Source organism: Haliotis asinina, chromosome 6, assembly GCF_037392515.1.
Source record: "Haliotis asinina isolate JCU_RB_2024 chromosome 6, JCU_Hal_asi_v2, whole genome shotgun sequence".
NCBI lineage: Eukaryota > Metazoa > Mollusca > Gastropoda > Lepetellida > Haliotidae > Haliotis > Haliotis asinina.
In genome coordinates this window covers 1,274,863-1,292,964 of record NC_090285.1, presented here as the reverse complement: position 1 = coordinate 1,292,964, position 18,102 = coordinate 1,274,863, and the positions used below count along the sequence as shown (strand labels likewise).

The 18,102-nt window shown below is 39.8% G+C and overlaps 1 protein-coding gene across 1 annotated transcript; it reads right to left on the bottom strand.

Annotated features, from left to right (window-relative positions):
- Window positions 1-376: 376 nt before the first annotated feature.
- On the bottom strand, window positions 377-15,183 carry LOC137286193 (26S proteasome non-ATPase regulatory subunit 13-like). Its single transcript, XM_067817903.1, has 13 exons — window positions 15,019-15,183; window positions 13,405-13,483; window positions 12,985-13,019; window positions 8,648-8,703; window positions 5,194-5,237; window positions 4,483-4,569; window positions 3,785-3,956; window positions 3,449-3,528; window positions 3,132-3,257; window positions 2,145-2,207; window positions 1,594-1,674; window positions 1,289-1,405; window positions 377-1,177 (listed from the first exon to the last, which is right to left on the bottom strand). The coding sequence occupies exons 1-13, from the start codon at window positions 15,117-15,119 to the stop codon at window positions 1,082-1,084; spliced, it is 1,137 nt and encodes a 378-aa protein (XP_067674004.1). The 5' UTR covers window positions 15,120-15,183; the 3' UTR covers window positions 377-1,081.
- Between the last annotated feature and the right edge of the window lie 2,919 nt (window positions 15,184-18,102).

Genomic DNA, 18,102 nt, shown 5'->3' with positions numbered 1-18,102 from the left:
ATTCTGTCATACACCTGATGAACGTGCAAGAAGTATCCCAGAAGCATTGTGTTGTAAATTCTAAAGAAGCTGTAAATCCATACCAGTCGTTGTGACGTATATTTACTCCGTCAAAGTAGTAAACCGATACAAAAGGATGGCATTCTACTTCTTCAGGTTCCTGAACATACATCACATCTTGTTACTGGCAATAGATATAAACAGACGTGTTCAAGATAACAGATATGTTCAAGACAAAACAGCATGGCAATGACCTGACGTTGGCCATACGCTTCACCTTGCACATGAAACGACTCCAAATGACACGACCAGAGGCCACTCTGGTAACATCCAGTGTGGATACAGAACTGGGTAGCAGACGAACAAGACAAGAGCATAAATACATAAGGTTTAATGACCTTTCATTTCAAGATGGCGATGCAGACAAATACATGAACTTGATATCAACACAAAATAACTGGAATGACAACAACATGTGTAGCAGTCTGGGGCTGTCCTACATCCTGGACCGTCCTCGCTCTTTACCGGTCTGTGTTCTTCTTCATCCCATGTCAAGCTGAGTGTATTCATATCACCAAAAACAATAGACTGCCTGATGAAGGTAATTTATAGAAGTATTATGTCTCATTTCGGAAAATATGTGTTGATGCAGAAATACCCAGTAATATTTTGTTGGTATCAACCATACTCATAGAATCAATATGATTACACCTCAAGAATATTTAAGAAGCCAACTTTCATAACCACATTTAGTCTATTAACAACTTAGCAACTGGATAATGACAAAGTCATATAACGTATTTTCACAGATTAAAATCTCTAACTAACGTTCTGAAAGATGAAATGGAGATTAAGTGTCCCGTGAAATGCTGTATGTAATTCTCTGATATGCTTTCGTCATGTTTCAGTCAGTATATCTATCTTGACATTCTCAATAAAAGACAGCCCAAACTTGTCTGCACGAGGAAGCATGGAATTACTGCCAGATAAGTGTCACAATGCAGTCCTGCTACAAGCAGTCAGAGATGGCCGTCTTCAGAAGCCACGCTACACATGATGTTGGAGTGACGAGGATGTGTTGCTATGTGAGGATGTCATGGGCTCGCACCTCCACCAGTCTCTCCATCTGCTTGACATCCTCACACCACTGGTCCAGACGGGTCTTCATACCACAGATCTGAAACAGGGGGACACATCAGTGCAGGGTGGTGTTTTAGTTGTCAATGGGACATTTACCTCTCTGTTTTCTTGTTCATTGTGATATCAGAAAAGACAATACATATCTCACCTGTGATATGTCTAGAACACGAGGTTGCACCCAGGTCATATGAACTTTGCTGTCGACTTCATCTATTGATCCTTTCACAAGTCCTAGACTCAGTGCCTTCATTACCAGCATCTCAACCTGGCGGAAAAGGGCATGTTACCATGGTTACAGAAAACAATATTTTCATGTGTTTGTCTCACTACATGTGCTTCCTATATGAAGGTCTAACTTTACTTACATGTGTCTACATGTTGTCTAGTTACCTCACTGACTATTATGTGAATAGTTATTACAGACTGGAGCATGGGTGAAGTGTCAAGACTGACCTCATTGAGTGGAACCTTGGCCTCTTGTGCAATCTCAGTGAATGTCATCTGTCTGTTTGTGGCTGGCCGCCTGAATGTAATCTGAAACATGCCACTCAAGTCAAAACCATCAGGGCCACAGGGAAACTTTCCTTATGTAGAGACTGTAGGACATAAGGTGAAATGAAATAGATACATTACAGATAAAACACAAGTCCAATGTTTTAGATAAAAGTGTAAAACCCACAAGCACTTTTTCAAGAGCTTGAGGTTGTACATTTTCAATCAAGACCTCAAAATAGCCTAACCATCACATGACCTTTCTCAATCCACAAAATACCATAGAGAGTAAAAACACCCTTTCCACTCTTCCATGAAGTTACAAACCTAATGATATGTTGAATTGTGTTTGTGGCCTTTATCCTGTTTGAAGGATATCCAGTGATATTAATCACTATAGGATTACTTACAGCCTTCAATCTTAATAATAGCTCTGTCAAAACCTTGAAAGTATTGTCAGAGCCACTACGTGAGTTAAATGGTTAATTCCCACAAGACTTGGAGTGACATACCTCCATCAGACAAAGAAGGGATATTTTCTGTCTCATGCTGACTTCATGAGCTGCCAGGTCAGCCTGAAACACAAGAACTTGATGTTACACCTCTCACACAACTGTATGATAAACTTCTCACACAAGTTGACGTTTCATCTCTCACACAACACACAAGTTGACGTTTCATCTCTCACACAACACACAAGTTGACGTTTCATCTCTCACACAACACACAAGTTGACGTTTCATCTCTCACACAACACACAAGTTGACGTTTCATCTCTCACACAACACACAAGTTGACGTTTCATCTCTCACACAACACACAAGTTGATGTTTCATCTCTCACACAACACACAAGTTGACGTTTCATCTCTCACACAACACACAAGTTGACGTTTCATCTCTCACACAACACACATGTTGATGCTACACCTCACTTAACACACACAACTTGATGTTACACCTCTCACCAGAGGTTCAGAGAAGCTGTGTGTTAGGGTAAAATATGCATAAGAATTGCCATTTAAGCATTGAAAGAAATTGTTGCATACTATTACATATCTAAAGTGTTAAATACACAAAATTTGTAAAACATATGCGTATGAAATATATTAATAAAAATTGTTTGCCTATTAAAAGAGACTTTAATTGCTATCAAGTTATATTGTCAGTAAGGAAATGAGTGATAAATCTTATCTGGAGCTCTGTCTCACACAACACATAAAACCACGCCTTTCCATCTCTTAGACAACACACAAGAACTTGACATCACATCTCACACACAAATATACATACAATAAATGAGCCTCAGAATCTAGATAAAACAAAATCATTTTACATCAGAATCTGACAACATTTAGGTGCTTTTTCTGTCTGCTAGGATGATTTTTTATGAGGACCTTTTGAAGTTGGATTACTTAACCAATATTGACTCTGTTCGTCAAGATTTTTATCGAAGTTGAACTGTTGTCTAGTCCCTTGGAGAATATGAAACACACATACCTGTGTCTGCCACTGTTTCTTGAGGTCATCAAATTTGGCAATGTTTCCACTGTTGAAGGCAAATAGAAGATCTACCAGCCAGCCACGCTCTGTACCTTTCAGTGTCTCCAGGATGGGGTGAGCTAGCTGAAACAGATCACATCTCAAACTCATAATGGAGAACACACCTCACACTGAATACCTTCTGAGCGGTTCAACAGACAGATCAGTGGACATACTTACTGACTTACATATAATTCATGTGAGATAAAGTCCCTGCTAAGCATCTCACAAATCTTGTCTGAGGCCATGACAGACATGAGAGTAGTGGAACTCACCAGTTCTCCGAAGTTGTAAACTCCATCCCCCAAAATGGCCGCTAGTCCCAGATTGAAAGCTCTCTCTACCTGTTCCCCTGCTGTAATAAGCAAACAACAATCTGACAGCAATAACAACAACAACAACATGTCTATCCATGCTAACAACCATAGCTACTTGTACACATAGGCCTGTCATCAATTAGAGAGAAGTCAAAGTTACAAGCATATCTGTGTAATTACACCCTGCCATCAACACGAAATGCCCACTGTGCAGTTACAGCTCATGCAAACAGGTTTCAATACTCAGTATCACAAATCAGTTTGTTAGAAATGGTGATTACGTGATAAACTTACCTGCTATATCTGCCAGGTCAGTGCAGCCGAGGTAGCGTAGTGCCTCCTTGTAGTAGTCAGCATGGTTCCCCATCAGTTTGTGGTAGTTACTGGAGAGTTCATAGAAGCGACTGTGGACCGATGTCACACCGTGCAAAGCATCCAAGATAGCCTTGCATTCCTCCACTAACACCTGTATAATGGATATCTCATAATAGAATCAGGCCGTCTATTTAAGACTGATGTTTTGGAAGTGCTTACAAAACAATGAATCAAAGTGTTTTGAAATATGAGAGTTCACTGAGAAAATGTTTTTGAAACCATGCACCATGTCTAGTATTAACCATTTACAATATTTACTGGAGTAAATGTACTGGGCACAAGCTGTGTACACAGCCATTTCTCTCCACTACATCCACATCTAGAAAGTTGGTTGGGGCTGTATAGCTATAGCGGTCAGCGGATCAACAGCATGAACATTGACATGCAAAACTGGGATATGATGACACGAGTCAATCAAGTCAGCGAGGCTGACCACCCAATCCCGTAAGCTGCCTCTTATGACAAGCATGGGTTGCTGAAGATTAATTCTCATCCGGATCTACATGGGTTCACATCTTGTAACAAACTCCTTTTGCTCCTTACAAGCATTTAGTAATTACAGGAGGACTGTTAAGTATACTATTAGTGTTAGTCAAGAACATTTTGTGTGATCTGACCTTGGTGCCCTCAAAGTCTTTGTTCCTCAGTTTGACCATGCCCATGGTTGTGATACAGAGAACCCTGGCCTCCTCACTGCTCTTCACCTGGAATACACAAATCATCACAGGTCATCATCACACTGTGTCATCACTTGTTCACACTGCATGCAATTTGCGTGTAAGTGTCGAGAACCTGATTAAACCTAGGAACACAGTTTGTTGATAAAATGTGATTTTGATGTTCTATTTATGCACAGGGTCCGACAGCCCATTCTACAGGTACAGCAAGATAATAACTGTTTGACAGAAGCACTGAATACAAACAAGACCAATTATTCATTGACAATATTTGGTGTGGACAAGATTATACGATCAATACATGATGTTGTTAAACAACTAGTTTTTCAGTGAAAACAACATAAAACAATATTTAATAAATGAAAACATTCTACCAAGAATCAGGAACATGTGATAATATTGTGGAATAAGACTTGAGAACAAATCTGAATGAGGACACTGAACAAAAATGGAATTCATCCTCAACTTGGGGAATAATACACAATGGCCTAAATGTCTTGGTATTTTGTGAGATCTTACCCGTCTCCACTAGAACATTGTGAATACACCCAAAGAATTTAACCATGTTCATTTCGGTTGATATTTTGTAAACTGCAAACATCAACAACACAGACTGGCTTATCTACAAACACAATAATGTTGTATAGCTACCTTGTCTTTGATTTTCTCCAGAAATTCTATGGCTGCTTTTGCATCTGCAACAATACAAAACTCTCTGTAATCTCAGTATGTGACAATGTTAGAGGCTAAACAACGAGCGAGCAAGTTTAGTTTTATGTCGCACTTAGCAATATTCCAGCTATATGGCGACGGTCTGTAAATAATCGAGTCTGGACCAGACAATCCAGTGATCAACAACATGAGCATCGATCTGCGCAATTGGGAACCGATGACATGTGTCAACCAAGTCAGCTAGTCTGACCACCCGATTCCGTTAGTCGCCTCTTACGACAAGCATAGTCACCTTTTATGGCAAGCATGGGTTGCTGAAGGCCTATTCTACCCCGGGACCTTCACGGGTTAGAGGCTAAACAAGTATCTATTCCAAGATATCTGGAGAGCAATGTTGGATAACGAGCAATGTAGACAGCCTCATGTATCTGAGAGATAGGTTCCATCTCACGCATGACTACCTGACCTTGGACAACAAAATTCTGCATATCAGACAAAAATGTGTCTACAAGTGTTTTTCATGAAAATACTTAAACAGAATTAACTAGACACTGATGGTTGAACAAGTTATTGAATGACATGAATGAAAGAGTAAAATGAAAACACAACAATGTGTGTAGAGGTTTAACAGGATGTTTGTCCATACGTTGGTTTAAATCTTGTTGAATGGAGAAGTTCTGAACTGAGAACAGATCTGGCATCGAGGACTCTTGAGGAGCATGGTCAGTACCCAGTCCAGCAACATATTTATATGACAGTTGAGTGTATATACATAGCGATGGACATGTGTGAGTGTTGTTTAAAAACTCAGCAATGTAATTGTTAACAACGCCAGAAATGTTACGGTTAACAACTAGGTACTGACCTGGCAAACTCATACGCATTCTCAATCACAAGAGCATAGGTTTGTTTGTTTAACACTACACTAAGCAAATATTCCAGCTATATGGCGACACACTGTAAATAATCAAATCTGGACCAGACAATCCAGTGATCACTGCATGGGCATTATTATACAAAACAGGATATAAGGGTATGTGGAAACCAAGTCAGGGAGCCTGACTACGCGATTCACTTGCTTGTCACATAAAAAAAACCATGGACATAGGTATTACAGTCAGATCTTGCTTATCCGCTCACTTTCGTTTTTTATAGACTTGTTCTGACAAACAAATCAATTGGATACCTGAATCTGGACCATGGCGGTTGGCTACACGTGAAAACAAAACAACTAGAAATAACACTGAAATGTAACTACATGTACACTCTTTATTCAACATAACATCTTGCATAACATAACATGACATAATTACATCGGCTTGAAAAAGTCTTTGATTGTTGACAGAGTGAGTTGTTATTCGCTGCTTGGATTTTTAACAAAAGCTCCAGGTTTGTGAGGTTGCCGACATTTTCAAAGTGATAAATGAGATCTTCAATGTGAGATGTCACCTGATTTGATGTCAATGTCTGTCTGTCTGACGTTTTCTCATCACAATCTTCTTGTTTACAATCACTTCGATTTTCTTGAGACACAATGCTGATAATATCCTTATCTAAGAGGGTCTGACCGGCTTCCTCATGGCAATTGACATCAACAAATTCATGCACAGTGATGGGTGTGGTCTCAAGCTTGTCAGCATATGCATGAAGGGTTTCCGCTGATTCTGACCGAACCATATCATCTCTTGGATGATCCTTGTCGTTTACATCTGGAATGATGTTCACGTGTCTGTAGCAATTTGCAGTTGCCTTTGAAGTGACCGCTTCCCTGGCCAACTTGACCATGCGCAATGCTTGTCTCATATTCAGAGCAGGGGTGTGACCATATTCTATGCAATCCAAGTGTGTTTACCCATATGTTTTCTGTAATGTGCTTTAAAATTCTGTATGATCCCTGTATCCATTGGTTGGATGTGTGCAGTTGTATTGGGTGGCAGGAAATGGACAGTCACATTCATCAGTTTCAGATATTTACAGTTGTGACTAGCTGCATTGTCAACAAGCAAAATGACCTGTCTACCAAATATCTCATCTTTCGATAAAAAAATGGCAGCCACTCACGAAACAGCTCAGCTATCATCCATGCCTTTGTGTTGTTTTTATGTCTGGTATATATCTCAGAATTGAAATTGTTATCAAAACATCTAGGCCGATGGGATTTGATAATAACAAAATGTTTGATTTTTCCAGTTCCAGTTGAATTAGCAACGGCAATCTTTCCTTTGATCACTTAGTTCCACTTACAGGTTGTGACGCCAGTGTCTGATTAGGTACCAGTTCATAGAACAGTCCAGTTTCGCCAATGTTGAATATGTCTTCTGGGTCATACTCGTGGAGCACACTTTTCAATTCCTCTTGGCCTTTTACAACAGATTCTTTGTCGGCACTAGCTGCTGCACCTTGGAAATTCTTCTGTTTGATACTATGACAATCTTTAAAATGCCCAAGCCAGCCTAATAGGCTGAATAGGCAAACTCAGAAATTTGCATTTTGGCACCAATTTGTTTGTTTGTTTTGCTTTTTCAGTTAACATTTCATCGTTTACTGGCATATTTCTACTATTAACATCAGTCAGGCAAAGATAAAGCGCTTCCTAGAGTTTTGCATGTTTAGCATTTCTTGAATGAGTCAAATCACTTGCATCAGATAGAGTGCCAAGCCATTTTATTTTGTCTTTTAAGATGTTAGAAATAGTTGTCTTCCCAATGCTATAGCCAAAAGTCCTGGTAAAATAGTCTTTTATGGTGTCTAAACTAGCTTTTGGACTAGCCGCTATAAACATGCAAATTTCTTTCTTTTCCCTGACTGTAATGGCAGAATGTTTACGTTTAGCAGGTGTACTGGCCATCTTGCTCAAATGCACGAAGACTGACTCCTCCTATCGGTTTTATCTATGCTTATCTAATCAACTACTCAAATCAGTTTCAACTCAATGTCAAACTTGAAGTGCTTCTTCTGAAATTAACCTACACGCCCTGTGATAAATACATGTATTCAATAAACAATGAATTAACTAGCAGCCAGCACAATTTTTTGACAAGCGGTAGACTTGACAGACTTCGTGTTTTGATACCTTGCCGACAACATTGGTCAATATAGTCAGCACTGTCGAGTCGCGGTAAACACCAGACATCTTTCTATCTTTGGTGTTCGGACATAGAATGCAAATTTGTACATATCTGGCTGTTTCATTATCAAAATTGACCGTTCGGATACGGAAACTGAACACTCGGACATACGACATAAATTGGAACTTGAAAATTTCGTTTTCTGTAAAGAATGTTTGGAATATTCGGATATCTGAAGTCCGGATATACGAGGTCTGATTATACATGCATACAAAAATGTGTTGGGGTACTTAATAAAGCCCATTACTGTAATGCTGACATCAAAAGGAGACAGCCAGTACTAAAAGCTGACAACAGCTTTATACCTGTTATCTGGCGGACAACGTAGATAGAGATCTCCATGAGGGCTAGGGGGTTGATCCTGAAACAAAGAGAACAGTGAATCAACACAGCTGTACTTGGTACAGAGTTTCCAAGTGTTCTGTTCTCTGACAGGGTGTATGGATCCTATCCATATTTCAACGTAGTCATTGGTAATGCACGTCACTACTTTTACCTCCTGGCCATAAGCAGAAGTCTTAAAGGGGCACTGATGCGGAGCAATTTCCGTGGACTGGTGTAAACTTTTGTTATTGTTTTTCTCCCGTGAGTACCCGGATGATATCCCAGAATTCGTGACTGGTTCGTGACCTCTGCTGCGCAGTCCGTAAGCGCAATTAATAGTTTAATCATAGACAGATCAACTGAGGTGAAGTCATTCTTACTTCATTCCAAATGTATTATGAAAACAAATGAAACACTTTGAACGTTAATCATCTGCCCGTGGCAGAAATGGTAAAAAACTATTAGGAGGGAAAACGTCCCTATATTTTGTCTCATAACCCTAGTTAGTTTATTGTCATACTTGTATGATTCTGAAAATTAATAAAAGAACACACAATCTGCTTATACTCATAGTAAATTTCTAACATAACAGCAACATTTATACATTGTATAGAATGCCAATGTGGATCTTATTTCACACACATACGCGATCTAGTGTGTTTTTTCTGTCATACAGATTCTGCTGAATGCTACAACAAATAAATTAAAACAAAATGCAAAAAATGAATGTAAAACAGACTAATTTTATAGCAACAATGTCAGGCTACTAACTTGTTCAGAAATGTATCCATCAATATCCACGTAAAAGAAATCGTATTCCATTCATCTGCAGCTGGTAAGTAATCTGCTCTGTGTCGTGTGTCTTACAACTGTCTCATTTGCGAAAAAGTAACACATCGTTTCACGTCTTTCGTTGGTGAAAACCAGATAAACCTCTGATTGGTCTCCCAAGATAGCACACCTGGCAACTAATTGTATGATGGCCACTATTGTAAGTAATTTAGTTAACCAATAATGAGCAATCAATCAACGCAAGGGTGGTTAATTCTTTGAAGGGAGGATGTTGTTTTTGCACTTACACTTTACGACAGAGTGTAGTCATCTACACACACTGCCTTTTGACAAATCCGCTAGAAGATAAAAGTAATTAATCAATCAGTGAGTTATCGGTTAATCCTTTGATCGATGTTTGTTTTTGTAACTTAGTTGATAAACCCTCTTGCATCACTTACATGCACATATTACATAACATACAATACATTTGCCATTGCAGACCTTAATTTATTATGTTGAGTATTTACTCCAAACAGGAGAAATGCCAAATGGGAACCTTTGTTGAGTAACCGAAGTTGTGTTACTACTAATTATACCTGTTATAAATTCGAACAAACCTGTAGAGGTTGCAGATTCTTTGAATAGAGTCCTCCTTGGGGTACTTATAAGCATTTAAATGTTCTTTAAATTCTCGCGACAGTTGTAACTATATTTTTTCAATAAAATATATACAAAACAAAAAACATCGTTTTTGTCTTGTGAGACCACCCCTACAGGGCCCCTGGCCCCGTGACAGCCAAGAGCAGGTAACTCTTCAGACTATAGCCTCCAGCAAAACACTTCCGTTCTGTAAGCAATACAGACAGAATGTGGGGAGGTGGGTGGCCTTACCCCAAGGAGGACTCTATTTAAAGAATCTGCAACCTCTACAGGTTTGTTCGATTCTTTTTCATAGAGATCCTCCTTGGGGTACTTATAAGTATAAGACAGACTCCAAAAGACTGATCTTAGGGAGAGGCATTCTGTCTGCTCATAAACCTGACATAAGATGATAACCTTTATTACGTTTAACTGAAAGTAACAAGGAATCAAACTTACCTGGTCACGTGACCTTCTGTGCCTTACACGTTCTAACCCTACATTTCAATGAGAAAGTCGTAGGGTGCTTGTAAAAAATGCCCCCCCACCCATTTTTTGTCTCAAAAAACGGGAGTCGAGACAGGCGACCGATATATCAGGGTCCATTCTCGTGCACTGGCCAAGGTGCTAGGGAAGGACTGAAACAGTCTAGACCGGTAAAGCCAAAAATACCACCACCATAATAGAGCCCACCACCGGGATAAAAGATGGAAAGTATACAGTAAGACACCACCACCAGCAGCTACAATGTCAAATGATCATTCGTCAAATGATCGTTCGACAAATGCAAGGGTAGCTCAATCGGCAGGCTTCCCTTTGCCCTGAAAAGGCTGCTGTTGCTGCGACTGCTGCAACGCAGGCCCCTTGCCTTTGCCTTTCGCCCTCTTGCTTCGTTTGTGCTGCAGCGGAGCAGTCCACTTAGCACCTTCCTTTGCCGGCGCCGAAGGGTAAGCTGAAGCAAGAGTGGGAGGCCGTTGGAGAGACGAGGAGGGTTGCTCTAACAAGGGCTTAGGAGTGCTTAGATGGAGGGTCCTGAGCCCAGATATCCCCCCTCGCCTTAAGTAGGTTGGAACAGAACAAGAAGTCCGCGTGTCTAGACTTTCTGGTCTGAGGGGTAAAACCCGCGCACACATCACAAGACTGATCGTCGTGATGACATTCCACTAGGCACCTTAGACATACATCATGCAGGTCTTTAGCCGGAATGGAGGATTTGCATGTTGAGCAGGATTTAAACTGCAAGGCAACAAATAGCCTCCTAGTGTTGCGTAATAAACAACAAATAAAACAAGACACGCATGGGCGCAAAGCTAAAACTAAAACTACCTACGTAGTTAAGGTAAAAGCTAAGTGCAACTACACCATAGTTTACGACATATTTTTTATAAAAAATAGTAGTAAATATGGAGATAATATGAATAAAGTACATAAAAGTATAGCTAACACAAGCTTACTTTTATAAAACTGAAAAGTTTTGGCGGGAAAAAAGGGTTGCCTTCCACCATTATGCTAACCACCTGGCTACCAACAGGGAAAAGTTACAACATTTTGACAAGTAAACTGTGAAAAATGATTCCTAATGCGCCCATGCGTCTAATAAAGAAACCATACATACAGCTTGAACCTCTGTGGTACTCATCTTTAGTACTTGTCTTTGTCTTTGGTAAGCAAGAATCTCTGTGAACGCTGAAGCATGTCTGCATAGGCGGGCGACAGAAAAAGAAGTGTTTTGCTGGAGGCTATAGTCTGAAGAGTTACCTGCTCTTGGCTGTCACGGGGCCAGGGGCCCTGTAGGGGTGCTCTCACAAGACAAAAACAATGTTTTTTGTTTTGTATATATTTTATTGAAAAAATATAGTTACAACTGTCGCGAGAATTTAAAGAACATTTAAATGCTTATAAGTACCCCAAGGAGGATCTCAATGAAAAAGAATCATTAATTGACCATCCAGAGAATGATGACAAATAACATGTGTAGGTTTACACCATCAAACGGGAGTTACAGCAAGGAAGATGTAATCTCTGTGTCGCATGCAGCCTGAAAACACTATTGGGCCGAAACTGTTTTGAGGATACCAACGGAATTTCGTTACATAAGGAATACACACGGGCATTTGCTGTGTACTTGGGTAAATAGGTGAAATAAGGGTTTTTTACGTAAAATAATTTTCAGATTTCTCTACCAAAGGCAAAGTCATCGTTTTTTGTTTACGAATTCAAATAAATCAACTGTGTGTTTTTATTATCATAAATAATAAACCATTGTAGCTACCATAACTAGCAAAATTTTGCGTAAGATATTTGCTATCACAGCTGAACCAACACTCAGAATTACCTAAATATAAAGCTTTGCAATCTTCCGTACTGAAACAAATGGCTACGTGCCTGTAGACATCATATTTTCATGTAACATGATTAAATATCAGGTTAAAAACACTGAAATTGGATCAAACTGGATCAGTAACTATACCATCCAAGCATCCGAAAAGAACTACACTGCTGGGATATTTGGTTACGATCAGACAAGGAATACCATGGATATTTTTAAACAAATGGCATATGATGGGCATCCGGCCTCCCGACTGTTTAGGTGAAGAAATTCTGCTAATATGGACAGGAGCCCAGTTCCTTTGTCCGTCACGGTCGAAGGAGAGGGCGCTGACCAATTTGCGGTTTGATTTCGTAATTAGACCGTTGGCGAGCAACATTGCCCCTTTAAGACTATCAAATGTACTCCTTACTATGCTAACACTCAACAATACGTACATAAAGCACAGCAGGGAATTTTCAGTAACTGTATATATTCTTATTTCTCTGAAATCCCCCAAAGTCCAAGTATAGCACAGTTTATTGTAGGAATACAAATGAACAATGCAGAAAAAGAACTTAAACATAATCTTCTCACCTGTGTTCAAAATCAGCGAGGAAGTTTTCATACAACTGGAAATAAACACAAGTGACAGTTATTACGCACCATACAACATAGCGATTGGATAACTCACACAGAATGGAAAGGTCATCTAGGTCATTGATCAAGTTACGACGTTATATGTGGGATCTGAACTACTGTTACTAACACCAGTCCATGGGGTCACGGTGAGGTGAGTCACAAGGAAGGGGGGGGGGGGGGGGGTACACGGCATGCAACTTCTAAGTGTATTTTTTAAAACAAATATTATAAAACTACCTTGTGAGATTATGGTTTGATGTGGCTGAAGACATTTCACTTGTCTACTATTGTACTACAGTACATTCATTACAGGAAAGTCTCAAATAGAAATCAAATAGAACCTTGGAGTTTTCATATTCAGTTAAACCTGCATACCCGCAACAGCCCATCTCCTTTGGTGAAGATGGGATTCTTTACAAACTCCTGGAGTTTCAGGGTCAGCTGATGCCACAGTCTGTAGGAGAGAAGTGAAAGGAACACATTGATAATGACAATACTGATGGTTCACAGCTGGGACAATAACAGGACAATTCATACCTCAGAATTATACCCAAACCTTTTGGGCACACTCTAACCATAATGTTACACAACCTGCACCAGCTCGTTCAACAAGTGGATGATTCGTACCCAATATATTGAATTCAAACACGGTGAAAATATATTTGACAAGTGACTGTTTATGTATTAAACTGTATCAATGACTGTAATGAAATTATAGTTGAATAAAGTTGACTCAATTGTTATTCTTAGTCTCACTTATTGATGTTTGAGATGTACACAATAGCCATTTACGTATCAACGGATTAAAAGTCAGAAAAGCTGTTTTATAATTTCAGTAATTTATGAAAAGTATCTGTTCAACACCAGCATGTTTGAATAAGAAGCTTTATTGCAGAAATGTCTTTGTTTGTGAAAGAGTAGTGCTTAAATTGTTACCAGTACCACAGATCTGAACAAATTATATTAACAATAAATCTTGTCATTTGATACAGTCTTTACCTGTTAATCCCATCTGATTTAGGCCATGACATACATGAGCACCGGCCATCTGGATCTGAATCTGTCTGAATCTGTGTATAAGTGATGCTAACTTGGACAAGCATCCCCCAAATTTGGGTACAGGTTGACCAAAAAAGGTACCAGTTGTCCAAAATGAGAACAATTCTGTTGAGAAGTCACTGACTAAACCGTTGATGTTGGGTATGAATCTCTGTGGTTGCAGATCATCTTGCATCCACTGGGACATGTGTGTACATCTTACATGTAATGTGAACTTCATTACACATGGCTACAATCAGCTGATAGGGCTGGGTAAGATGGGTTTTTCATGCATGGAAATCCAAGCTTTATTTTGGGAATAGTGAAAACATATGTAACATAACAACATTTCCCAGGTGATTTGTCTGAGGTAATGGCTGTGATAAATATATCATGAAAGGTACACTTAGAATTTACATTTCCACAACAGATTATGGAAACTTCAAACACAAATCTTGGGAATGCACTGACAAGATGACCTGCCTTTAGAATACAGGACCACAAACATTAAAAACACGTCATAATACACTGTTTAAGTAACTGTGGGGGATTAGTTTTAGGTTAGGGTTAACCTAACCCTAACGTCCTCACGTGAAGTTGTGGTGCTTTGTTCTAAAGGTGCTCCCAGTCGACTGCAGAACCATAGGCGTAATTTGTCATTAAATTTCTCATCATGTTTTTCGCCCATCCACCAAAGTGACCCTTCCAAAGTCGTCACAATCAGAACAGTATCAATACACGGAGAGCTGATGAGTGTCTTTGGTACAGAGTCACACTCACAACTCAGGGCATTAAATATGTAACATCGAGATGGAATGAAGTTTAGAATTCCGAACTTCCCACGATGTGATAAATGTGTGCGAAGAAGCCGATGCTTCGAAATTAATGACGGAACAAAGAAAACATTCAGGGCACGATAAGAGATCTGACCCACCAGTCACTTGGTCTTACTTTTTATTATACAGTTCTTCAAGCTCTCCCCATTCTGTGGCAACATCGCCGCTGCTTTTACGCTGTTGTTCGGCTAAGAATGCTCCGACGTCCCTAGGCATGTTGATCAACTTGAAGCGTGAATAGCAGATTTGGCTGATAAAGCATTTGGTTGACAACTATTTCACAATGTTAACGGACCTTAACACTCTCATTCCTATCTTAGTAATATGTGTGCTACAGGATTTTAAACCAAATTACGTTTATATTATTTGTATATGGTCGCTATTTCAAATTCAACATATCTGAGCAATTTACCCGAATACATGTATTTATTTCTTGCTAATACAATGAGCCGTATTACGAGTAGTGGTACCTTTGCGTCTTCACGGAAGAGTGTTAAAGGGAGGTCACTCTCCAAATGACAAGCAGAAGAAGCAGTGGAAGCCTCATTCGCCAATCGATTTTGTGACTCAAATGCTGGTTGGTGTTATTCAAGAGCGCTTTATGTATATACGACACGTTTTTTTTACGTGATGCCGCACTTGAAGAAATAAAGTATACAACAGGCGTCAAATATGTGCCTGTTTGGTCAAGCAACATCGATATGTATGTAAACGTAAACTATAGGAAAACAAGAAATATACTTATACGCTTAACTGCCGTGTGGAAGAAGGCAGGGTCGGATACCAATTTTTTATACCTGCAGTGTGTTTGTGTGCGTGCATGCGTGCTTTCGTGCGTAAATTCCCGGACAAATGGGACACCCATGCACCTCCCCACTCCACCCCAATCTGGATCCGCCGATGGAAACTATACGTGTTGAAACCAAAACAAGCAAGACTGATGTTGTATCATTGTTATGTTTTAGGTCTGCAGTGTTTCGGCCTTACATACGTTTAGCCAACGTTAATTTCATTAATCACCGCAAGGACGTGGCACACGTCTGTAGAGATGTATCTGAACTCAGTTAACATTTGAAATCGAGACATCTGTAAACAGTCTCGTTTTATGAACCTTAGATGTTGTCTGCACCATGTTAGACGTGGAAGCAAAACGAGACGTATCGCAGGTCGTCACGGTCGAATCTTGTGCTCTCAATTGGGCCCCGTTCATATGCCTACTTTTACTCACGTGTGCAAATTTGCTCAGGTGTGCAAAAATACACACGTGAGCAAATGGTGCATATGAACGCAAATGCACACGTGAGTAAATTTGCACGGCGTGTAAATTTACACCTAGTGAATAGGTAGTGCAAAAGTATTTCTGCACTTTTGTATTTTTACTGCTGGAGTATTTTTGTCATATGAACGCTCAGTAAAATTGCATGCGTGAGCAATTGCAGACTGTTTCTAGTGTTGTTATGTTTAGCTTTAGAGAGTTGTATCATCTCTACTTAAAGGCTTATGTCTGGACGTGCTGTCTGGGTTTAATTGTTTGTACCAGTTTGCACTGAAGTGGACTGATCTGTACATGCAGAGATGCGACCAAAAAGCAACAAGCATCGGCGAGGCCGTGGATCGGGCTGGACTGATGACCAAACAAAAGCTTTACATAATTTATGGGCCGAGTGAAACATCGAAGAGCAACTGAATAATCCTAAAATCAACAAACATGCCATTTATGAGGAACTTTGTGCAGCACTGAGTGATCTTGGTTTTGAAAAGATCTGTTGACGAGTGCAAACTGAAGATCCATATTCTATAGAGATCATACAGGCTTTGTAAAACAGCAATGAAAACAAGTGGCAGAGGAAGAAACTTGTGCCGTTATTATGAAGAACTGGACAGAATCTTGGGATCCAGACCAATTACATCGCCTTTGAAAGGTGTTGGAAGCGCGCAAAGAAGAAGCATTATGAATTCAGGAAGAATGTTGAAATGTTAATAGGTTCATGCACTGAAAAACAAAGTAGACTGGATTCTGAGATCATTCTTTTTATTTTCTTCTAAACAGATCTAATATTTAGAGAGATATTGATGTCCGTACAGGTACATACTTGGGTGTTAACAGTCAGTTGGCTGTAAGATAGTTGTAGTAGGGATTACTGTAGGGGCAAATTCAACATCGACATCAAGTCGTTTCTGAAGACATCGCCACCTGCCCTTCAACCAACCAAATGCACATTCAGTGGTCATTCTAGCCCTGCTTAAACGAAAATTGAAGTTTCGTTGGGAGTTCGATAAATTTCTTCTGTCAGTATACGCCTTCATCAGCCAAGATTTCAATGGATAAGCTGGATCTCCGATTAGCACAATAGGTATTTCTACCTGTCCGCCGTCTATGCTTAGCATTTTCTTCCATTTGGGAAACAATGTTCTTGATATCCCTCGATGGTACAAATCTGAGTTGGCAAAGACTCGAGCATCATACACACGCCCCGGCCAGCCATCACAGATCTCTGTGAAGCTGTAGTGATAATCACACACAACCTGGAGAATGAGTGAGTACCAGCCCTTACGATTTAGATAGTCACCATGGTCATGTTGAGGGCGATTTTGTATGTGTGAACCGTCAATAGCAAAGGGAAATCCCAATCGTTCTTCGTATCCATGGATCACATCCTTCAGATCATCACCATCACGAAACTTGATGTATCTAGGAGCCAAAGCTTCCACAGTGGCACTGCAAACATTATGGACACAGCCTAACACTGTTGACTTTCCAAGACCAAATACGTTAGAAACTGTTCTATGCTCAAATAAAAGGAAGCCAGCCAATATATGGCTGCTGCAACCTGATGTTTAGTGTCAACTGGTTTGCATACAGTGTGCTGTTTCTCAAGATGTGGCGCCAACTTATCACAGATGAAATAAAATGTTCTTTTTTCATCCTGAAGTTCTCAATCCATTGTACCTCATCAAACAAATTCAAAACAGTATCATTCCACCAAGCCTGGATCCTTTCTTTTCTGTAAATTTCTCTTTCACGATTGAGTCCAATGGTCAATGCTGTAGACAAAACGTATGGAGGATATCTGTAAGATCTTCGACGTTGAACTAATGGTGCTTCCATCTTGCTTGTCAGTTGAGAAATGAAAGACTTTACCACACAAAATACTCATAAACATCAGAGCATATGAACGCATTGCAAATATGCTATTTG

What these genes read in the sequence shown, in the direction of transcription:
- LOC137286193 (XM_067817903.1), bottom strand. Translation starts at nt 15,119, where the DNA reads ATGCCTAGGGACGTCGGAGCATTCTTAGCCGAACAACAGCGTAAAAGC. An exon ending in AAGGAGATGGGCTGTTGCGG is followed by an intron (nt 13,020 to 13,404) that starts GTATGCAGGTTT and finishes GTTTATTTCCAG; the next exon opens with TTGTATGAAAACTTCCTCGC. An exon ending in TGGAGAAAATCAAAGACAAG is followed by an intron (nt 4,570 to 5,193) that starts GTAGCTATACAA and finishes TGTGTATTCCAG; the next exon opens with GTGAAGAGCAGTGAGGAGGC.